Source organism: Cuculus canorus, chromosome 1 (genome assembly GCF_017976375.1).
Source record: "Cuculus canorus isolate bCucCan1 chromosome 1, bCucCan1.pri, whole genome shotgun sequence".
In the NCBI taxonomy this organism is placed as follows: domain Eukaryota; kingdom Metazoa; phylum Chordata; class Aves; order Cuculiformes; family Cuculidae; genus Cuculus; species Cuculus canorus.
The window spans coordinates 22,872,140-22,896,833 of NC_071401.1; the positions used below are offsets into that span (position 1 = coordinate 22,872,140).

The 24,694-nt window shown below is 40.5% G+C and overlaps 1 protein-coding gene across 1 annotated transcript in view; it reads right to left on the reverse strand.

Moving 5' to 3' along the window:
* UBL3 (ubiquitin like 3) overlaps positions 1 to 15,240 on the reverse strand; it is a 55,591-nt gene extending 40,351 nt beyond the window's left edge. The window contains exon 1 of the mRNA XM_054088020.1: positions 14,947 to 15,240. Within this exon, the coding sequence (XP_053943995.1) occupies positions 14,947 to 14,973 (27 nt within the window). The 5' untranslated portion in view covers positions 14,974 to 15,240. The remainder of the gene's footprint in view (positions 1 to 14,946) is intronic.
* Positions 15,241 to 24,694: the final 9,454 nt, after the last annotated feature.

Sequence of the window (24,694 nt, forward strand, 5' to 3'; positions counted from 1 at the left end):
ACCAAGCTGCCTCCATGCCATACCATCATATCTGATTTCATATCTTTTTTCAGAGAAAAAAGTTAACTCTAACATCTTTGTTTGACACCACAAGGTTTAGAGGAAAAAGAGATTTGTTTGGTTTTAACTAACAAGTAACATTCTTTCCTATTACTTTATAAAAAAAGTCTAATCCTTTTCACATAGTATACGGAAAAGTGAAGGTATCTTCCCAGAAAACAGTGTTTTATATCGGGCACTTGCAAATGAACTTCTGTCAGTCCTGTGGACTCCTAACCAGCAGGTTCAATGCCGCATTAAAAGTAGCAGAGGTCTACATTTCATCAATTTAAAAGCAAAGCAAGACACTGAACATAACCGCAACTCTTCATTCTAATTGTAAAAATCTGTAATATTTGTACAGATTTTAATACTAAATTTGCTCACTTACAGAGATTTGTTTCCTAAAAAAGAAATGTCAACATTATTAAACTTACAAAATCCAAATACTTATCATTACACGTTAGGCAGACAATTCTCCCTACGTACATAAGCATGTTGACACTACAAACGTGCATACTTAGTTTAAAGCCAGCATAGCTGAATAGGCCGACCTCTCTAACACATTGCCTCAGCTGAAACAAATGTCTTCCCACAAAAATTAAACCCTAAAATTTGACATTGAAAATACCTCACACATTCTATAGATATGTAACTATTAACATAAAAATAATTGATTAGTCATCAGTCTTCAAAGAGGAGGAAATAGAACTAAACAAAGACATACACACACACAGATTTGGCAATATAACGCTTTTCAAAGCATGGAAATCCAGAACTAGGTCACAGCTTTATCCTGCAGATCATTTTCAGCTTAGTTTGAACAATAAAAGTCTTTTGAATAAACTGCCTGCAATCAACAGTCATGATACACTCATCCACAAATGGAAGCTGTGTTATGAAGCGTAACAGCCCATGCACCCACAGCAGAAAATGGATGGAGCTGAATGTATGCACTTGAGGGCTGCTAGTTCTTTGCTTCTCTGTACTTAAAAGAATCAAAAAAAAAAAAATTACTCTTCAGGTCAAGTGTGATTTCCAGGGTTTCTGATGTACCAATTTTACTTTGCAAACTGTTGATTGATCCCTCAGTAATGAAATCTAGCCATCTGCATTTCTGCTTCTAGCAGACATCTAAAGTTTAATCTTATCAAAGGAATGAAGACTATACTCAGATATATATTTGCACGGTTACCATATAAAGATTCCTGTACATGAAAACCCTTAATATTTTAAGTGTTTAAGCAAAATAACATGTAGCCTTTAACTGTGCAGAGACAAAATTCTTTTACAAAACACTACAATTTATGCTGGAAAGGTTTCACTTATGATCACCAGATTTCTACCTTAAAGAAAAAAAAAGAAAAAAACAAAAAAAACCCAACCCCCCTCAAACCACCATGCACCCAGAGCTAATGTTTCAAAACTTAGATTAGGCCAAAACAAAAGTGCTAATATGAAACACAGCATAAAGGCTTCATTCAATCCATAACCTTTCAAAATATACAAGTATCAAAAGCTATCTCAAAAAAAATCTTAAATGTATTTATCATTTTACCAGTATGAAATCTAGTCCCAGTATACAACAGAAACCTTGCTACGGCAATGCTAACAAGCTTCCCTGCATACATATCTTATATAATGCCACAGAATCTTCATTATTAAATTATGTAAGCATAAATTTTCAACCCACTCATACTCATTTCTGCTCTAAGGATATGAAATGTCTTGCAAACATTTCAGGCCAAATGTCAAGAGAGACCTGTCAAGCTTCAGGTAATAAGCCTCTTTCTTTTAATCTTTTAGAAAAACCCCACTTATGACTTTCTTCACAAGACTATTATAAAACATTCAGTGTCATTAAGAGAACATAGCATTTTTATAGACAGTATTCTTTCTCTCCTGTTATGCTAGTGTGATTACACACTTAGGCACCAAACCCACACTGCATTTCTGCTGTGATGTTTAGAATAGACAATTCCAGTCCAATTTTACACCATGAATTACAAAGTTCAAGGATAATGCACTTTCAAGGACTTCAGACAATTTTCAGAATTAACCCAATTGAGGAGAAACTTTCATTCATTTTGTAACTTCAACTACTTTTAAATTCACTGTGATAAAAATGAAAAAATGGAAGCTGAGACATGTTAACAGGTTACATGCAACAGTTTAGAGTGGATTACACTTGGCAAGGACATATGCAATCGCACAGTTCCTACTCCCCACAACAGACAGTACTACAACAACTCAAATTTCCATATAGTTGCACCTAGGGAAGACCTGCTACTCCAAAAGGAAATAAATATATTTTGAATGTCAGAAAATTTCCTTTCTACTGCAGCATTCAGAACTGTAGATGTGAAAGTTTTCCGTAGAAAATAACCAAGCTGGCAGTACTGTGGTTTACAATCAAAACAATGATTTTGAAGCACTACTTAATCAATTTAAGCTGGGAAAAGGCAACCTTTCAAAAAAAACAACACGAATATGTTGCAACTTAGGCTTCAGAAAGGCCCAACAGCTCAAAAGAGTTACATAAACATATACATCCAGTGCTATTCCTAGTTGTTGTTAAGTACTACCCCCATACAGAGCAGCTGCACTTCCCAAAGGACATAGGTCTCCTGTAATTCATGTGCCATCGCTGCCTGCTCTCTCTGGCCACCCTGGACACATTGGCATGTGCAAATTGACACCAAATGCCACATTTAGATAACTGAATCAAGTCTTTGAAGACTTATTGCTTTAGCACCTGCATTTGATAATGTATTATAAGATTTACATTTGCCAGAAGGTGAGATAATGTTTATATGGACACATCTCAACCACTTTTCCACCAAGTAAAGTGGCACACACCGCCTTTCTATTGCCATTCAGCACCAATACTGAAAATGCAAATAATAAAGGATAGATTTAGATATGTTTGCGCCTGGCAAGCATAAAAAGGGTAAGGGTGTCCTTCATTAGAAACCTATTATCCTCTTAAACATGAAAAACTTCATTTAATGGAACTGAATCACTAAGAGTACAAACTTATGCATGGTAAGACAAAATTATGACACCTCCTTGACTGTTCTTTGTTGCCCATCATGCTTGTACAGCAACTTACTGTCCATAAACAAGCCTGCACCTTTGTCACTAGATGGCTGTGCAATCATGATTTGGTGTCTCTCTCTACTCCTTTCAGCTGCTACCACCACCCATCTAAAATGCCTACAACAAAAAGTGAAAGCCATTTTTTCTAACAACCCAGCAAGAACTATTCTGAAAACAGTTCAAAAGATTTCTCTTCCCTATCCCAGAGCTCCACAGACACCCCAGGGTTAGCCAATACTGCTTCCAATAGAGCACCACAAAACAAGCATTGGTTTTACCCCAAAGTTAAAAGTAGAACAAAAATACAAGACTACTAAATGTTATGATTCTGAATAAGTGATATATCCATAGGAAATTTAAAACTCCCACAACAAAGAGCTATGGTTATTCCTAAAAACTGCATCCCATTTTTTGGAACGTTGCAATTTGATTTTACAAGAAAAACTATTATGTGATACAAAAGACTGCAGCAAGTGCTGTGTTTATTCATAATTCTCCCATTTTTCATCTCCTGCAAAACCTCTAGTAAAAGAAAAAGAACTTCATGATTATACTAACAGAGGCACTAACTACACCAATTTTCTTTCACTCTGGTCTTCGTTTCTATATGCCAAGACCCACATGATAAAACAAGTTTCTTTTTTTTTCTTTTGCAGAAAAGAATGAACGGAAACAAAATCACCTCCTAACCACATGTTCATTATAAATAAAATTCATAACCTTGGACACTTTTTTAAGTATCAAAGTTAGGACTGATATGCAGCAGCAGAATCAAACATAAAAGGCAGGAAACTATTTACCTTTACTCTGCCTTATCTGGCACTAGTCAGCACTCCGAATTATTCACTTTGGTGCTTGCTTTCTATTTATTTATTTATTTTTAAAGCCAAGTTTGAAATTTACCAAGCAGCACATTTGCAGATAAAGGCACTAAATGATAAACATTCGGTGCTTTATGGAAAAGGCAAGCTGTCTTTCCTACATTTCATGTCCTAAAAAAATACATACAGAAATTGAGGGAGATAATTTAAGAATAATATAAATCCTCACGTCCTTGAACATTGGAAAGTATTTTCTTCTCCTGAGGTTGTTTCAGATTAAAACTGATAAGAGTGCTATTTGAAAAGTAGGAACATGAAAACTGACAGCTATATCAAGGTACTATTTGATAATAAAGTGCTCAGAATTTCAGTTTCTTTCAAAGATAAATAAAAACACTTCAGCAAAATCACATGATTCTCATTCAGTAATAACAGTTGAAAGAAATACTAACGTAGTCCTACAACAAAGCTGGTAAAAAAACCAGCTTCTGTTAAAGCATTAGCTTCAAAACTTGCTTTTTACAGCTCGTTAACAAATATGGTTACAGCCTTTCTCTAAATATTCTTGGGAATATCTATCAATGTATAAATATTTTATTGATTTTTTGCATCATTTTAATTATCTCATTGTCCACACCACCACTTCTGGAATAAAACCTTCAATTAGCAAACAGCACACCAGCTTAACTGAAGCATTGGTACAGTCCTGCGATATGACTACTCTGAACAACCAAGATTGCCAGGCGCTGAAGATGTATTAGAGCAGAGCTGGCCAGAAAAATTTCAACCAAATTTGATTAAAGTATATAATATTATTAAAAAAAAAAAAAGAGCAAAAAATCTTGACCTTGTTTTAATTTTGAACTGCAATAAGAATGAAAGAAATGATAGGATTTCATTCCCTGAAACTCTGCTCAAAGTTATTCAGTACAAAAGTATATTTAAGCAAAATTACATGCCACAATATCCACAATTTTTGATAAATAATAACCTCTACTCTCACAGATCTTCCAGAAATAAGTACTTAAGAAATATCCATTTGCTAATGACATCACTATCACAGGAAGGCTCGAGATTAATTAAGACCTTCTTCAAGAAAAGTTTGAGCAGTATGGGAATGTAAGGCACCAATCCAGCCTTTGAACAAAGAGGAGGTGCTGAGTAAGGAGAGGGGGAAAATCACATTGTGCCAGAAAAAAGACAATTATGCATTTATACCACAGGATGGATGGATGGATAAATATTGTTGAACAGTCAGGCATTTATGACTGGTTTTGTATGTGATTTTACAAGTGGAGGAGTTCTCTCTTAATATGAGTTTTCCACGTATGACATAAAGAGTCAATGCTACTCGCCACACTCACAGTGGCAAAAAATACATTATAAACTGTATTTCCTCAAAAGCCACAAATCCCTACAGAAAAGGCAACCTCTGCTTTAAAGTGCCAAGGTCTTTACACAGACTTTACACTCTTCATAATCAATTCAAGGAAAAACATAAGCGCAGTTCTGGAATCCATCCCCACCAAAACTTTAGAGACTTCCCATTAAAATCTTTCAGAGTCCTCCTTGCCTCCTGCAGTATGTGCAAGGAGCACATACACTAGCATCATTAAGTGCCAGCATCAGCGTGCTGGAACAGTAAGTATTCTGCACTTGTACAGTAGCCCTCCATAGGGGTTTCCCCGGCTATCCCCAAAGTGGAAGAAATTAACTCACAGGACCTATTTTCATTCCCACAAAAAGTGGCATGAAGGAGAAAGTTGAAAAAAATCCCATGATGCTGGCTGAGGTGAGCAACGATAGTTCATTGTAAAAATTTATGTTTCAACAAGGAAGGCTGCTACAAGGTCTCCCCAGAGCCTTTTCTTCTCTGGGCTGAAGAACCTCAACTCTCTTAGCTTGTCCTCATATGGGAGGTGCTCCAGCCCTCTGATCATCTTCATGGCCCTCCTTTGGAGTCGCTCCAACAGATCTATGTCCTTCCTGTGCTGAGGACTCCAGAGCTGGATTCAGTACCCCAGTTGGGGTCTCATGAGAGCAAAGAAGAAGAGTAGAATTACTTCCCTTGACCTGGTGGTTACACTTCTGACGCAGGCCAGGATACAGCTGGCTTATATAGGACATTGCAGTCTAACAGTTAAAATCCAGAAAATTAATGTGCGTGAAAACTAAGGCAGTCCTCATAAGAGTAAGCACACAACTCTGAGAGAGCAACTTTTTAATTATTCTTATGAACGTACCGTGATACAGCTTCATCACCACTTACATGCTGCAATATGGATTTTAGAAGTCATTAATGTGGGTGATTTCATGTTAATTTCATTATTTCAGAATCACCTGGAGTTAGTGAATGTGGATTTATTCCCCTCACTTGAAATCTTTTAATAAAACTTTCTGAAAGCTTGGGATTGACTGCCATAGCTATATAAGCATACAAAGTATAAATTGCTAAAACATGCAAGTCTGATAAAGTTTGTTTCATCACAGATCAATAACCTAGCTTTGGAAGTAAGAGCTAAGCTTCCACTGTCATAACCCACAGCTGCTACAATGTGTAACTCGTCAGCACAAATTAAAAGTATCTTAATGCACTGGCACAATGACATAAATATTCAGTTTCACTGTGCCCCAAGTAACGTGTTGGGCTTCAAATACAACTACTGAAGACTATTCCAAGAGTTATGGTTATTTTGGTATTCATGATACTGCCCATACAAATACAAATTCTATAACAAAAAAAAAAAAAAAAATCAAAATACTCCAACTTGGTATTTCAAGCTCTTAAAGCATACAAAGGCTTCTAGTCAGTCCCTTACAGCCTATAAAAGATAAGCATGTCTGAAAAATGTTAGACAGTATTTAATCGTAATAGAAATATTGAAAAGGACTACTATACTAGCATTTTAGAAACTTGCTTTATAGTAGTAGCATTTATAATAACTTTCCTGAGGCTTACTAGCATATACCACATATTTCACATGCAGATTGACGCTACTCTGTTTTTAAGAAGAGAATCCTAAATTTACACCCCTGGCTACAAAAGACTTTTAAGTAACACTGCACTTCACTGTATTATCACTATTCCGTTATTCCTCTATATTAAAAACGTATGTCAGATTCCAGAGACAGATTAAGTAGCACCATCTAGAATGTATGTCAAGCATCAGAAACAGATTACAGGGATGTATATATTTGCCAGACCACAAAGTTTTACCATATCATAGCTCGACTGAGGAGATACTAACCAGTTCTATGTATACCACTTTGAAGTGCTGCTCTTTTTAGATGAAACACATTGTTCTTTTCAACCTCTGAAAGAAAATCACATTTAGTTTCTTTGTGTTTATTTTGAAACTGGCAATACACTTTTACCAAGTGCTTGAGAGAATTTCTTATGCAACATGAAACAGTGAACACTGCATAATGCAGATCACAAAAAAAGCATCCAAAAGAGCTAAGGACCACCATTTCAAAAAAAAGTTTCTTTCAAAAAAAGGAGCTAAGCTTTCATTCCCAACTAAACTGCCAAGAGATTCACAGATTAAAATCCAGATCCTCAGGTGCAGCTAAAGAGCACTCCAGGATAAAATCACCCCTGCTCCTCAGCGGTGAGCCAAGCCATAGACATAAATTAGATTAGCCTGAACAGTGATCTGTGTCAGCTCTCAAGAGAAACTGAAACCATCATACTATGTAGATACTAACAAACACTTCCAGATTGCATCCTCGTGCTGTTGAACACGAAGTACCATTTTGGTAGCTACATCTCACTTAGGTGAAGCTTCATTTTTTCGGTAGAACCTGCCAACCTCCTAGGCAGAATCTCTGGTTTTACTTGGTTAATTTATACAGGATACATAAACCTCAAAGAGTTTCTTCTTGCTTGTTTCTGTCTCCATAACAACAGTATCATGGAATAAAGTCTCAGCTAAACCCTGCCACAAACTTTCTATTCAACTCTAACATGAAGCCCCCAAATCATTTGAAGTAAAAAGCCAAATCAAAACAAACCCACAGATGCACTCTTGTCTCTGGCAAGCTATTTTCAAATTTCTTTACCGGAAGTAGAAAAAAACCCAGGATGCAGCTGAGGGTGTCACAATAGTGTAACCGGCCCAAATCTTAAAGTTTCTATTTGTGCAAAATATACAATACATTTTAAACATTTCAGATTTCAACATGCTTGCAGAGTCTTAATACAAATTGAGGCACTGTCTACACTGTGGATGGTTTACAAGCTGCAACAAATTTACCCTCTCTGAAGGAGCTAAATACAATCAATTCCTGTTAGCCTCCCAAAATATATCAAATTTCTACAAACACTGAAGAGTATTCAGCTGCAACAACACTGAAGTACTTCTACAGAACTATACTTCTGAGGCCAAGCAGATCTACAAGAAGGACTGAACTTTTTCTTTAAGTGTCATGCTCAAAAATATGCAGACCTAAATAATTTTATCTACATTCTTAGAAAGCCTGGTAGCAAACTTTTCTTCTCCCTATATTTTCTTTTCACATACCAGAAAAACATAGTATTGAAGTGCATGGTGTATTTGCAGCAACCTTCTTTTTTTAAAAAAAAAAAAATACAATTCTTGCAGGGTATTGATTCTTTATTCTTTTCTGCCCTCAGTATTTCCTCTCTATCATTCCTTGCAACACTTAGTGGTACATTTGTGAATTTAAATTGGTCTGCAGGTATACCAAGTGAAAAATGTTCCATTCATTGCTTTAAAATGTTCCACAACATATATACAACAGAACCTGTCAAAAATTAAAGGCTATTCTTCTACAAGAATTTACAGGGTATTTTTTCATAACAGCTGAATTTCAGAAGACAGACCTCTAAATTATGTTGAAAGTGATGAAGAGCTGGCGTCTTGGAGTTTAGATTTTGTGGGAAAACAATGACACTTCTCATTGATATTCTGCTCATTTTCAATAGCTTCCAGAATGAAAGCACTGCACTCAGTCATATCCCCTTAATAATCATGGTGAGCTAAAGTTTATGCATGCAAAATTGTGGAAGGGAAGGCTTGCTACTTCAGTAGGCTAAATTAATTGCTGCAAAAACAGACTTAGCATGGAAAAGAGTATTGATCAGCAGCTCTGCCTTTCACCATAGTTCGAATGAGAAATAACCAAGTTAGTGCAACCAATAATGTAAAAAGAAAAGACCAAAAATAATCTGTATTATCTCTTTTACATAAAGCCAAAATGATTAGTCACATTCCAGATATTTCTGGATTCCTGCAAGCCAGAGTAGCACTCACAGTCTGAGTCAGAACTGATCTCTCCATTCTGCTCAGTATTGCATAAACATAGAGACATCAACAAAAGTTTGCATTCTGACTTCTACTGAGAAACAAAGCTGACCAACCAGAAATGTAAAACAAGTAAATCTCACCTGCTGCATATGCCCTAACTATGGCTTTCATTGTTCACAAAAGTTGTACTTAGAAAGCACTCTCAGTTAAAAGACAGAAGAGCGTGCCCTTAGTCATTTTGTTTACAGTATCATAAAGGATTGCTTACCAAATCTGCTGCAAGGATCGCATTCAGATGGGCTAATTTCCTACTACAGCCTTAAGGCAAGCCAAGGAAGAGAGTTATGACCTAAAATTTAAGTTTAGGTACGCAAGAACAGCAGTCACAAGTTCCAAGGTGAAATACATACCACTGGTAACCGAAGTTGTTCTTAATTCCACAACCGAGAGACGCAGCTTGTCCCCATTCAGATCCTGACTGATCTGTCCAGTTCCCACAGATGACATCCGGCAATTTTTTAACATGTAGAATTCAATGTTCCTGCTGTAGAGGTGATCATTTTGCTACACTCAAATGCTCAGCATTTGTTTTTTGTGTCTCAGCCCTGCTGGAACCTGCCGGCAGCTACTGCTGGCTTCCCAGCATTCCTGACAAGGGAGGAGTTAAATGTCCTCCAGTGCACATCTCCTTCAGTATTTCATGGAGTTAGACAATGAAAGTAGAAAGAAACCAATTCAGGTAACGACAAAAACAAGGGTGGGTGGCAAGAAGGAAGGAAGGAACAATTTACACTGCAAGCCTACACTTCCATCTGAAATACAGTGCTGCGCCAAGGCCCAGCATAAATATCAATCATTATCTCATTCACAGGTTACAGCTGATCATTCATGAAGAAAATGAGATGAGGAACATGCAAACATTGTTTTAGAGTATGTTTAATGTGTTAGGATGCTGTGGAATTTCCACTGCAATGTCATACATTAAAAGTGCCAGTCATTACTAAGAAATATTTCTTTTCGGTTGCTAGGTAAATAGGTAAGGCTTCATTTAATCTGTGGAAGAAAAAATGGCAAGTGGGTGGAAGAAATGATAAATACAAGTAGCTTCTAAGTACATCCAAATATGAGCATTCAAGATCAGCTTTGACAAGTTTTTCCATAGCCACTGCTGCAGGTAACAGAGGAGGAGGTTCTCCTCCTCCTTACGAGAAACACTGCAATATGCTACAAAGGCTGGCCAATACATTAGGAGTCAGGAAAGAGTTTCTTGGAGCGCTTCAATCTGACATGATCTAACTGATTCCTTCTCTAAAAGGAAGCAAAAAATCCAAACCAAAACACTGAGAACGACAAAGGGTAGGATAATATCTGTTACAATACGCAAACAACAGTGAAAAAATAAAAAAAAAAAAAGAGGAAGACAAAATATCTGTACAGAAAAAAAAATTGATAAGCTATTTTTATCCTAGAATGTAATGAATTACAACTTCTAACAGGGAGGGGTACATACAGAGAAATAATCTGACTTTTATTATAAAAAACCTTAACAGACTAACTTATGACTGTATGCACAAAGGCCACGAGGAATACAATAATTTTCAAAACCAGATAAAAGGATCTACTGAAGGCAAAAGGAAAAGCAGGTAAAACAGAACAGAGATGCACAGCTTCTTACATTTTGTTCTGATGCATTAAAATGCTACAAGGGAACAAAGTATTCTCTTTCTGTGTTCCAAGTGTATTACAATGATACTGAGCTTATTCTTCAATTAAAGTACTCTTTAGACTGAATGATGGACAAGAAAACTCAACTACCATACAACCAGCTACACTTTTGAATACCTCCTGTCCAAACTTTATTCCTGGATGTCAAGATTCCCCTGCTGGTGAAGCATCAGTTACACATTCATCCTTTTCCCCCAACAGCCACGCTTAATTTGTATTAAAAAGGAAGTCCTTATATATGTTGAGCTATTCATCACTGTTCTATACTAAATTTCCTAAAAAGAACACACACATACACATTTCCACTAAAGATGCTGACACTGACAAGACACGAACAGAGCAGAGTTTCTATTTGTTATTCTTCTCCCACTTACTGCCCACTTCAAACATTGCCCATGTAGAGAAGTGTTTTGGACCACATACTCCATCCATTTGCAAGTCTACAAATGCCTCGCCCAAAACATTCAGTTTTATTAAAAATAATCCCTCCCATCCTGCCCACATCTCTGAAATACAGCATATGGATTCAATAGCTTTACATAAAACAAACTGAAAACCTTTAACTGTTCAATAGATTTCAGTGTTCTGCTGTTTATCAAAAGCCAAAACCAAACCAAACAAAAAAAATCCATTGTGGGCCAAAAGCATCACTCTCAATTACTACTCAGACAGGAAAAGAATTTGATATCATAGAAGGCATGCAAAGAAGTGCCCAGGAAGAAAGTGCTAGCAGAGCTTTTTTATGTAGCAGTACCTACATAAAACACATCGAATATAGGGAACAGCAGACACCATACTACTTTTCAGTCATACGGGTCCCTTACTGTAAACTTCTAAGATCACTGAAGAATTATATCTGTAAGGAGAAGTACACAGCACACAGTATATAGAAATAAAGGGGATTATTCAAATGACTAATAATTACTGGACTGAGCATAGGATTTTCCTAGCTTGTTTTAAAATAGCTAGCTACATTATTTTAAACAAAGAGCAAACCCTTTTCACTTGGTCCACTCAAAAACGCAGTGTGATTAACTTCACAAGTCTACAAACCACCTTATGTCTATTATTACAAAAGAAATATTACTTGCAAACTCTAGCTGCTACCAAATGGCAAAATTGATAAACTGCCTGATGAAATTATTGAACACAAGTACAATCGCCAGTACTTATGTGAAAAATTAAACAAATCAGGCTTTAAATATGCAGCACAGTCTTCAAGAACTGCCCCATACGTGTCTAGTCCTAATTAAGTTAATGAAACTACTCAAGTAGAGGCTGATATTAACATGTTTCATTCCAAAACTGTAATTTTAACCTGTAAGTAGCACACCTTGCTAAGGAATAATGCACCACAAACTTAAAATACCCAGAATGTCGTGTGTCACTATCCAATTCTTTTATGGAATGCAAATGATAAAGTACTGTGCTAATTATTTAAGAAGTAATGTTGAACTGGTCAGCTGGTTAAATCTGCTATAGTTCTGCAAGAAGTCAACTAAATGTCAGAGAAAAGGAGGCTAGATCAAATCACACCTACATACAAGAACAAAGCTTACTAAAGATTTAATAATTTACTATCAATCTATGTATAGCAGATCCTTCTCAAAGGTGGGACAGGAAGACAAATTAACACATTTTTAAGAAGCAGCAATTATAATAGCTTTATGATTATGACGATGAGAGGGCTAGTTCGTGAATCTGACAATTTGAAACATAATTATTATAATACTTTAGTAATTCATAACAAATTTACTACGTGTGATGAGAGCCTTCGTAACATGACACTCCATCACACTGATGCCAGCTCCTACAGAAATGGGAAATCATTTTTTTGTAAATGCAAATTACACAGTAGGTGGATAAGAGAAATGCAAACTGCAAAATCCTACGCTAAATAAAAGCATATATAAACAAGGCAAAAGCCTGACAAGTGCTCCTCTTTAAGAAGTAATCAAATAACAATCCTGTTTTCTTTCCTGAACTAGGTCCTTTGAAATAAGGAGGACGGTAACAGCAGGAGACCCAAAATGAGTTTTCAAGAGCTCTTTTTACAAAGTCATATTTATTAACTGTATTTAATAAGTTGAATTTCTACAACACACTCCAAAATTTCAGAGAGAAGCTGTAGCTAATAATGCAGAAACTCAAAATCCAAGACAGACCAGAATATGTCTATCCATTATGTTAAATTCTAATGCCATTGGTAGCTTCATTCAAATGCTTTTGTAATGATTCAGTATTTAAAGATAACTATGTACAACAAGCTTCTTTCTTATTTGAAGAAACAGCATCGCTAGGCCTAGCTAACCCTGTCAGTGGCATTCTCATCACATCATAACAACGGAAGGAAATACATAGAAATGAAGTAGTACTTTACCCATCTTAAAACTTGTATATTTTGTATATAATGTCAAGCATTACAAACCCATGGGCTGCACCACAATTCCCAGACAGGGAAGACCTAGAAGCAGTGAGGAGGTGGCAGAGTGCTCAGCCCAGGTGAGAGGGAAGAGGAGTGCTTCCTGTCACAACCAAGGGACTCCTCCAGGCAATTGAAAAAGCAGCACTAAGAGATTTGCATCGAACCCTCCATTGCTAAGGAGAGGATTTCAGCGACATAACGCAAGATGGACACATGCAAACAAGAAAGGGGCTCAGAGTACTCTAACAGACAGAGAGACACTAAAAGGAAATATATGGAAATTGTAAGGATTTAAAGGCAATAGTCTCTTCATCATCCCTTCCTTCCCGGGGGCAAAATTTATTTATAGTATTTGAGAAAAGCAGGAGGAGAGAATAAAAAAAAAAGGGTGAACTTAAAACCATGTTGGATCATCCTCTGTATCTTACTGCTTCTGGGTTTCTTTTGGTAGAATTCACTCTTTTTGACTGCAGCAGAAAAGCTATGAAGGAAACACTGAAAGCAGGCAACTAAAGGATACCATTATTTCAATAGCCTATTTGTCATCCACATGCACCATTAGCTGTATATCGATGGCTGAAACAAGGGCTGCTCGGTTTTATGGTTATCACCACTCGGGCAGGTTTTACTTGCAAAATTGAACTTTGTCCTAAACAAAAAAAAAGAAAAAGCCTGGACAAGTCTGCTGCTTTTAGAAAAGATGTACCTTTAAATGTGAACAACTGTGGGGTGAGACGTGAAAATATTGTGCTATAAGAATAAAGAATTATTCTTATAATAAAGAACCGTGTCAAACCGCAGCACAACTTTTCCAATATGAGTGATTTATGGAAATACAGAGAAATGGAGAAAGTCGTGCTGAAGAGAAAGATTACCTAGCAGACCTTATTCACCCTCACTCGCTATCCTTTCCTATTTTACATGTAGGGAGCCGAGTATCCAACGCAGGCTGAAACGGAGTCCGCCATAGGGAGTACCAGGAGTGCCCTTGAAAAATGTCCAGATTGCAGCTGGTGCACAAAGCACCTCGCTACAGAAATAAACGTCGGAGAATTTCTCCTGACCCTCAAGCAAGCGAAGACACTAACTTCCCATAAAAACAAAGCGTCAGTAAGGAACAAGCGAAGTTTCAGGGAAGAAAAAAAAAAAAAGGCGGCTGGGACTAAATTTCAGCGAGAAAGGGGAGTCAAAAAAAAGAAAGAGAGAGAGAGAAACGGCTCGTTTAAATCATTCTGAACGTTCTATTTCATATTTCCCTTCCTCCCCAAGGCGCTGCTACACGGAGCAGCGGGCTGGAAAGTGCCCTCGGAAGGGGCGAGCGGATCCCCCGCCTGGCGACGCCGCAGATTCCCTACTCGGCCACCAAAAAGCAAAGCAGAACCAGCCTCTGAGGCGGAGGGGATTCAATTAGAACTTTTTGTTCCTTAAATATGTAACCGAGGATTTATCTTTTTTTTTTTTTTTTTTGCTTCCCACGCCCCTCTTTCTTTTCATCTCCTCCGCCAAAACAGGCCGAAGTAAACGCTATTCCACAACGCTGCTGTTAAATGAGTAGGATAACACTTACCATATCAGCTGGAACGCTGCTGGACATCTTGATGTGACCCTAAGTGGCTTAAAAAATAAATAATAAAAAAAAAAAATACCCAAAAGAGCACCAAGCGCAGCCGGCCGGAGATGTTTAAAAAACAAAAACCGGTGTCAGCGGAGGAGGCAGCAACTTCCACGTCCCCTGCAAGGCAGACGCGCCCGGGGAAGGCCGGGAATATCCCGGGGCAGGAGGAGCGGAGCGGGCAGCGGATCCCCGTCAGGACAGCCCCGCCGCATGAGCTTCTCCCACCCCCTGCTCTCCCTCTTCCTCCTCTCTCGGCCTCGGCGAATGACGGCGGGGTGATTCACGGGATAATGGTGCGCCCGAGCCACCTCCCGGGAGCCGGGCCGCGGCCCCCCCGCTGCTGGACGGGCCCGGCGGGGACAGCCCTGCCCCGCGGCGCTCGGCGGGGGCCGGGGGGGCCTCGAGCCGCCTCCGCAGCCGCCGCCGCCGCGCTCCGCACGCGCCGCCCCCGAGGTGCGGCCGCTCCTCAGCGCCACGCGCAGCCGCCCCCGCGCATCCCCGGCTCAAACCAACATGGCGACCGCCGCGCCGAGGAAGGGGGCACGGCAGGGGAGAGACGGACCCCCCGCACTCCTCCTCCTCCCACCGCCCCCCGCCCTCTGCAACATTCCCGTCGCGTCACGCGCCGGCAGCCCGCGCGGCACTATGGGGGTTGTAGGCGGCCATGAGGAGCGGGGCGGGGGCAGCCTGGCCGCGCCGCGAAGCTCCGCCCAGAAGCAACGAAGCCCCGCCCCGCAGTCCCAAAGACCCGCCCTGCAGCCTTGCGGCCCCGTCCCATAGCCACGCCCCTCCACGCTTGACCACGCCTCCCGCTTTTAGCCACGCCCCTACGCGTGGCCGCGGCCCTACGCAACTGGACCCTCTCCGCAGCTCCGTAGCACCCCCGTCCCACAGCCCCGCCCCTCCGTCTTGGCCGCGCCTCTCCGCGCCTGGTACCTCTCCGCAACTCCATAGCCCCTCCGTCCCATAGCCCCGCCCCGTCACACTTGGGCACGCCCCTTCCGCGCGCCTGGCCACGCCCCTCAGCGCTCGGCCAGGACCCTCCGCAACTGGCTCCGCCGCCCTATAGCCCGGTCCCGGAGTCCTGCAGGCCCGCAGCCCCGCCGCCCCATAGCCCCACTCCGCCGCCCTTGGCCCCGCCCCTCCGCGCCTGGTCTGTCTCCGCAGCCCCATAGCTTCGCCGTCCCATAGCCCCGCCCCCCACGTTTGGCCACGCCCCGTAGCGGTTAGCCACGCCCACTTCGCGCTTGGTCCCGCCCTCCGCTCAGCCGCAGTTGCAGTCCCCCTCTCCTCCCGGAGCAAGACCGGGGGAGTCGCCCTTTTTCCAGGGGTGGCTGCAGCTTCCTCGAGGCATTTGGAGCTCTCCTACGAGCCCGTTCCTAGCGTGCGGGCTCCTGGCTGGCTTCCAAAAAGGAAAAGAAAAAAAAGGAAATTTTTATTTTATTTTTGGGTTGGTTGTTTTTGGTTTTTTATTCTTTTGAATCCCAGATCCTCTGGTCTGAGCCCGCACAGCATTTCTGTGTATATTTCATTTTTTACATTAGTTTTTTAGAGTTTGAAATTGTTTTGGTTTTTTTTTTTCCTGACAAAATGTGTAGTTTTATTAATGATAAAGCTCCTGTAAGGTAGGTGGTGGAAATGATCATAGAATCATTAAGGTTGGAAAAGACCTCTAAGCTTATCCAATCCAACCGACTAACCCATGAAGAGCCACGTCTATACAGTTCTCAAACACCTCCAAGGAAGGATCCTCCACCACTTCCCTGGGCAGCTTCACCACCCTTTTAGTGAAGAAGTGTTTCCTAATACCCAATCCAAACCTCCCTTATGTGCAACTTGAGGCCATTTCCTCTCATCCTAATTACTTGTTGCTTGGGAGACCAACCATCTTATCACAACGTTTTAGAGAGCAATAAGGTCTCCCCTCTGCCTTCTCTTCTCCAGGCTAAACAATCCCAGCTCTCTCAGACACTCCTCACAAGACTTGTGCTCCAGACCTTTCACCAGTTTCATTGCCCTCCTCTGGACATGTTTCAGCAGCTCCAACTTGGAAACATCTGGAGAAAGGGCCCTCAGCATGTAAAATGCCCCCTTCAGAAGCCTTCCTGCTCCTGAAAGAGCTTTGGGTTTGTTACAAATCCAGGTTAGCTGAAATGGTGTGAATAACGGATATTTTGTTCCTTATTCCAGGCTGCTCCCAGACACCAGCATTCAACAAAGAAAGGCTATGCGTGATGAAAAATGCATCCCACCTCAAAGACCCAAAAAAATCCTGCTCAAGCTACAGATCTATTGAAGAAATGAGCAGGTCTTTTGAGAGGGGTGTGGAGAGACAGAGTCATACACTAGTACTGCAATACTGTTCAAGATAAAAAAAAAGTTAAGAAAATCAAGTAGATGGAGCTTGTGACAGTCTGGTTCCCTTGCGGACAGATCTCATGAAAACCCACAGGAAATTAAGACAGAGTTGTTCCCTTTAATACTAAAAGCTCGAGGCTGCCTTTCCTCTTTAGGACTCGATGCAGCAAAGGGAACCCCTGGTAAGACAATGTCCCTTGCAGAGGTTATAATTCTTTATACTGTGCTCCAAAACAGCAAAAAGCTACTGAATTCAGAAGACAGCCTGGACATCAAGCAGCCTCGTCAGATGCCTAGGAAAGGAGTTAGGGGCCAGCAGAAGTGGCCTCACTCGCATGGCCTGTGTGAGGATCCTGTGCGAGGATCCTGTGCTGTCACATGTTGTGTGACTGGAGGCACATCACTCCCTCCCTTGTCAGCCTAGTTTCCTTAGATGGTACATATTTGGGAGGCAGTGACTCGGGCTGTTTGGCTCCAGGAACAGAGGTCTTGGAGGGATCTATCAGTGCAAGTGCCCGGTAGGAAGGAATTATAAAGATGAAGCCAGGTTCTTCTCAGTGGTGCCCACTGAGGGGACAAGGCAATAGAGGCAAGATAAAACCCAGTAAATTCGATCTGAATGTAAGAAAAGACTTCTTATTACTGGCAGGGTGGCCAAACGCTGACAGAGATTGCCCAGAGAGATAGTGGAGCCGCTCTCTGTGGAGATACTCAAAACCCAACTGGACATGGTCATGGACAATCTGCACTAACTGACCCTGCTTCAATAGGGGGTTGGACTAGATGGCCTCCAGGGGTCCCTTCCAACCCAAACAACTCTGACTCTCCCTGATAAATGTTTTTATGGTATCTTATGTCATCATCCCCAATCTCAGTCAGGTCTTCTAGCCACCAATGGCATAAAAAGGCTTGTGTTTGTAAGCGTAATAGCAAATTGTTGAAGCATCACTTTTTCTCCAACTGAGTATCCTTAAGGGACAGAGCAAATGCAAGAGGTCCTCATTCTTTATTTTTTTTTTTTTACTTTCATAAAACATTTAACTAAATAATACTTATAGGTGAGGGTCTAAGGGCTAAGCCCTAAAGGGTGTCTCTCTGTCCCAAATAATACATATTCCTGGACACATGTGACTTTCTGTCTAATATAGTGATAGACTGAAGAATTATAAATAGATCTTGCTGGATAGAGTTTGTACTTAAAACCTGTAATGTGGACTTTTCCTTGAAAAACATGTTAAGTTTGAGCAGGCACTTGAGATCTGCTCAAGGCCATCCTGCAAACCTTCATGCTGTGCATTCGAGGTGATCTCAGGGTAATTTAGGAGGTGCCTTGCCCATGCTTTCCCTGATAGCACTTTCATAGTAGCAACAAGAGAAAAGGCGCTGTGTCTGCTTTTCAGGCCCTGCAATGAACAGCTGATTTCTCATGTAAAATTACATAGGTGGCAACTTAAAATTATGTCCTTGTCTGCGCTGGTGCATGACCCTTCCCACCTCCTCTGCTATGAGGAGTCAGGGCAGACAGTGGGACTTTGTAACCATTTGCAGCTCACGGGGTTGAATGGAAATACCCTTCAACTGAGCATCAAGAAATCTCTGTGCTCAAGCATGTCAGGCAAGTAAGGACAGGAACAAGCACAGGCAAACTGGATGAGAGGTCAGAGGGGCAAGGAGACAGCAGCAGGGCACCTCCACTGCATTGGAGATGGCTCTTTTAAATTATGTAGATGGATGAGCTTATCTGTGGCTCATGAAGATAAGCTCAACCATAGGATACAACCAAGGGAGAGAATGCAGAAGACTTAGGGCCAAAATCAGCATGATTCTATGGGGTTTGCTTTCTTGCCTCTGGTTTAACAGTCTGTTAAAAGGAAGGATCATGGATTTTGTGTTGATGAAGCAGTGGGATACAGGAGGACTCAGGGGACTGTCCTTGCTACTTCATGTATGCACTTGGGTTGGTGAACTTTTCTGATGAGTGTTCTATAATTGAGGATTAGCTTCTCAGATATGCAGCTGTGCTGTCCAAGAGACGGCATGAAGGTTAACTTTTTATGTGTCTTTTTTCATATTTGAACCTACAATTACGACTGCAGGCCAAAATCCACTGTCTTAGGCACTGCACATAAAAGCATATATCAAGAGTTTCTGTCCTGAAAGGTTCATAATACCAGGTTTACTCTGTGGTTGACATTTACATCACATTTGCGTGTTTTTTTTCCACTGGCTCTCAGTTATAATGACACAACGCAAACAAATAGAGGATCCAGGACAGCTGGCACATGCTAGAAATCACTTAAGGGTGACTGTGTGCTGGGCAAATGAATAAAAAGAGGTGCTGCATGATGATCCTGGTAGAAGTTGTACTACATGTACTGAAAGGGATAAATCCCACCGATTTCACGGACATGAGGTCGTGTATTTGAAATGCAGCATGGTCAAATATAAAACAGAAAAATATCTTTTCTCTTCAGCATGTATTAAGAAAGGCTGTTATGATAGTATTCATTTCATGTTCATCCAGAGAGGAAATGAGAGTTGTGGTCAGCAGCAGTCAGCTGGAACAAGGGACCCTGCAAAAGCATGACTGCAGGCTGCGTCTGGGGTCAGCTTGCATCTAAACCCCAAGCAAGTGCTATGTGCATACATATCTGAAAACAAATCTTTCCCACACTGAAGGATCAAGCAAAAAGGGAACTTCTGTTCCAGAGAATTGTTAGCAACATAGAAAGCTTAAAAGACTATTCCGCTTTTAGGACCTAATACTATATTCGGATGCACAGATCTAATATCCATTAAGTCTCCCTTGCAGAACTGTGACGTGAATTTAGCTGTCCAGGTACAAAATCATTTATCATCATTACTTTGGCAGTTTATGGGGGAAAATTATGAAGTATGCAACTGATATTATGCTCTTCATTTGGAAAAGATGATATGGCAAGAGTAAATAAGTAGGATTTTGCCATGCTGTATTCCCTTTGAGAAGAATAGTGCCAGGTATCTATGGATAGGTTGGACTGCAGTTTTAGTGTTTCATGGTCATCAGTATTAGTTGAAACCTGACTCTCTACTGAGGTGTGCTTAACAGGGATGAAAGCTCTGTTATTCTAAATCAGATTAGTAGTCCAGCCAACGTGATATTCTTTCTCCAGCAGTGGCCAACATCAAATGCTTCAGAGAAAGACACACAAATACACACAATGGACATTCACATAATAATCTCCTTATTTGCTAAGTTTCCACTGCTGCCAAGGCTGCCAGAGAGGATAGTTTATTCCCTGAAGCACAAAACTTCATGTCCTTTATAGTCTTAAAGGCAGAATAACCCATCAATAGCGTGTAAGACTGATTGCCGTTTTTCAAAAGAGCAGAGCTCTCTCTTGATGATTGTTATTGCTACGGTTGGACACCATATCGAAGTGATGCTCCAAGGCCAACAGTAAAAGCTTTCCGCCCCGTACTGTGGTCCAGCATTTTCCCTTTGAGGCTGGCTGGGAAGATGAGCATTTTCAGGAGAAGCCAACACACCACCATGAAATCTATTTTAAGGCAAGAACATCCGTTACTTCTGATTTCTCTCGAGTGTTTCGGAGCGGCCTGCAAAGGTGAAAGGCTCCTGAGACAAAGGGTTTGATTCTCTGAGGTCTGGCCATTGGACAGATCAGGATTCTTTTCCTCTCTGGCAGACATAGAGGCAAGATATTGAACAAGGAACACATTGGGCTAGTCAACAGGATACCTTTAATACCTTTGTAGAAACACATGGCTGTGCTTTTTAACTCTTACAGAGCTAAGTGTGTGTTGAACTCGGTGTGACTTGGTCCTGTTGAACTCTATCTCCTTGCAAGGGCATGTTCAGGGAGAAAGCTGCACTGTAAATGAGGGCCAGATCCTGCAGCAAGCTTGCTGCCTGCTGCCTGCTCCCATACACTGTCTTCTACTGCTGTCTACCAGAAAACCTCAGATTTTGTGTTGTCTGATATTTTTTGTACTAAACTGATTCCTTTCTCTTTGGAGGGACATTGATTTTTGCTTGTTTGCTGAGTCCGTGTCAAGGCAAACCAGCATGTGGGTCCTACTGGCCCCTCCATTGATACCAAGCAGACTTCTGGGAATAACATTTAGCAGTCCTCGCCTGCCTCAAAGCCAGCAGGGATGTAACAAAAGGACCTCTGTGGTTTTGCAGAGTTTATAATACTCACCACCTACCATAATAATGTTTTATTTAGTTACTTTTAAAGTTACTCGTCAGACAGAGCTTACTGGAAAATAAAAAAAGCATAGCTACTTGAAATAACTTGTGTCATGCTCCTAAATGCCCCAATCACCTGTGTACAAATACAAGACGCCAGGAAACAATCAAGTGATACTGTCTGCCAGAGGTTATTCCCAACCTTCCTGATGCAGCTGAACCAAGCAGGAACTGTGCTCTGCCCATCTAATGGGTGTAGCAGAGATGCAACAGTGGTGTTACAGTTTCTGATATCATAAATTATGTCAGGAAACTCCTAAGAGCGAGTGTGAAAATTGTGCAAAGGTGGGAGAAGGAGAAAGAAAGACTAATGGCAATGAGAACAAGAAGCCCTTAAGCCTATTTTAGAGAGTATTCAAATCACCATCATTTTTGAGGTGATTTAACTATTCGTAAAACTAGGAATTAACAGCTACATCAGTCCAGTCCATACAGAAAAAAAAACACCTGAAAAGAATTGGAAGAAGTTCCTTATTTTTTTTTTTTATTAGGTAAGAAGCAGGAAGGAGAAGTTTTAGCAGAGAAGAATCCATCCTGGATCAACTCACTGACAACGAGGTGGAACTAAGGGGAATGCTGAAATAACACTCAAGCTCTGAACTTAAAGCTTGAATTTAGCAAAGGGTTTGCAAAACATAGCAGTCAAATGCTGTTTAATATCAGGAAATCAAACATATGGAAACTAAAAATTCCTATACAACTGGTCATAAGGGTTGTGGTGGCAAAAAATTATTAGAATTTTCCAGAGAAGAGTGAGTTCAAAAATCCCCCGAACTGCCATATCAAATTAAATGACAGTTCTGCAGAAAAAGGAACAAGAATCTGTGACTTTGGGGAACAGCTGTTGCAAAACGCAACATTACAGGAGAAATTGTCTAGAAAATAATTAAAGAAAAATATATCGTTAATATTTGCTAGAGGACTGACTGTATAATAGCACCAGAATTCACTCTCGGTTTGACCAAGGATGTAGAAGGAAAACGGCTTTGTAAAACTGTTAAACACGAGAGCTAAAGCTCAGATAGCTTGTTGGTGCTGCCAGGATCCCAGCCTTCATTTATGCCTTACAGGAGCTGCTGCAGCCCAGGGCTGAGTGTAGCCTATTAACTACACAGAGCCAAACTCAGCAGGGACCCTGGAGTGCTGGCTGTGTTTTATCATCTCTCTGTCCTGCTGACTACAGCAGGTTATTTTTTACATTATCAGGCAGCTAGATTAATCTATATATATATATTTTTACTGTAAGGTTCTCCAGTGGGAAGCTAAATATTAGTGAGCCCCCATTATAGCTCATATTTTCTATTTATAAAATTAGTACTAAAAATACTAAATTGAAGTAAGAAATCGTTCTTGCTTGTTTGATTTTTTTCTATTACCTACACTATGTCAGAACCCTTCAGGCTTTTTAATTTGAGGATCATATGTCTGTAATTTAAGGCTGTTACTTCTATGTATATGCATGTATATATATTCATAAGCATATGTTTATATAGGCTCTAAATTTGTATACACACATACATATTAATTCTCTGAACATTTTTTAATTTAACTGTAGCACTCAGATAGATTACACTCAAATTTGAATGTATGCTACTTGAACTGAGACAAAAATCCATCTCAGAAGTTGCACTGAGATAATTGTGGTTTACATACATTATGTCAATGTAATATAACATTTCATCTGTGCTATGTACTATCACTCATTAGTCTCCAAACTAGAAACAATATCTGAATGAAGCAGTGTCTAGAAATGCTATCTTTAATTGGCTAAAGAGGTTGTTTGACCTCTGGTAACTGGTTACTGTTGTTGGGGAGGCTCTCCATGAGTGGTGGCGCATTGTTTAAACACAACAGCACAATAGTCTCATGTCATCTATAGGATATGGAGACATCACAGTTTTGTGTTTCTTTTACTTTATTACTATACATGCAAGGCACAATCAACAAAGACTTCCTGAGGATGAATGTTGTCAGTATATGAAACACTGAATAATTGCTTTTTGTTTTGATGAATGGTCCCCTTTCTTTCAGATTTAAAAGGGAAAAATACAGGAAAAAAATAGCTCTGGAGAATGGAGTCTTGCATATAGGATTTTTTTTTAACAGAGAAACTTTTGGCATTGAGATCTTACATTAATTTTTTATGAGTTTGACTCCATTGATGTAACTTGGTCTACAATAAGGTGAGAAAAGGACTGAACAAATTAACTGAGGGCTGAATTCCATGTTACTTCCAAACTCACAGTCACCTGGGTCCTGAATGCTGCTGTTGTTGGGATTGATTTTTTTTCTCTATTTTCACTTTTGTCCATTGTGACTGTAAAACCCAAGAGGGCCTGATTTAATTCTAGCCTCCCTTTCTCATTGCAATCCCAAGGCCTACATGGACAGTAATAGATGTTTGCGTGTTATAGGCAATTGCTCCCAAAATAGCCAACACTAAACATCTAATTGGCTTACTGGCAGCAAGAGTCTTGCTAAAGACAGCAAGAAAGCAACAGCGTCTGAAAGACTGACTGGACAGATTTTAGCACATTTGAATTTGTTATATCATAGAATCATGCAGTCATAGAATGGTTTGGGTTGGAAGAGACCTCAAAGATTACCCAGTTCTAAACCCCCTGCAACAGGCAGGGACACATTCCACTGGATCATGTTCCTCAAAGCCTCATCCAGCCTGGCCTTGAACACCTCCAGGGATGGGGCAGCCACAGCTTCTCTGGGAAACCTGTTCTGGTGCCTCATCATGCTCTCAGTAAAAAATTTCTTCTTCTTATCTTATCTAACTCTCCCTTCCTTCAGCTTAAAACCAATTTCTCTCATCCTATCACTGCACTCCCTGATAAAGAGCCCCTGCCTAGCTTTCCTGTAGGCCCCCTTTAGATATTGGAAGGTCGCTCTGGAGCCTTCTTTTTCCTAGGCTAAACATGCCCAACTCTCAGCCTGTCCTTGTATGGGAGGTGCTCCATCCCTCTGATCATCTTTGTGGCCCTCCTCTGGACTTGTTCTAACAGATCCTTCCTGTGTTGAGGACTCCAGAACCGGATACAATACTCCTGGTGAGATCTCACCAGAGCAGAGCAGAGGGGG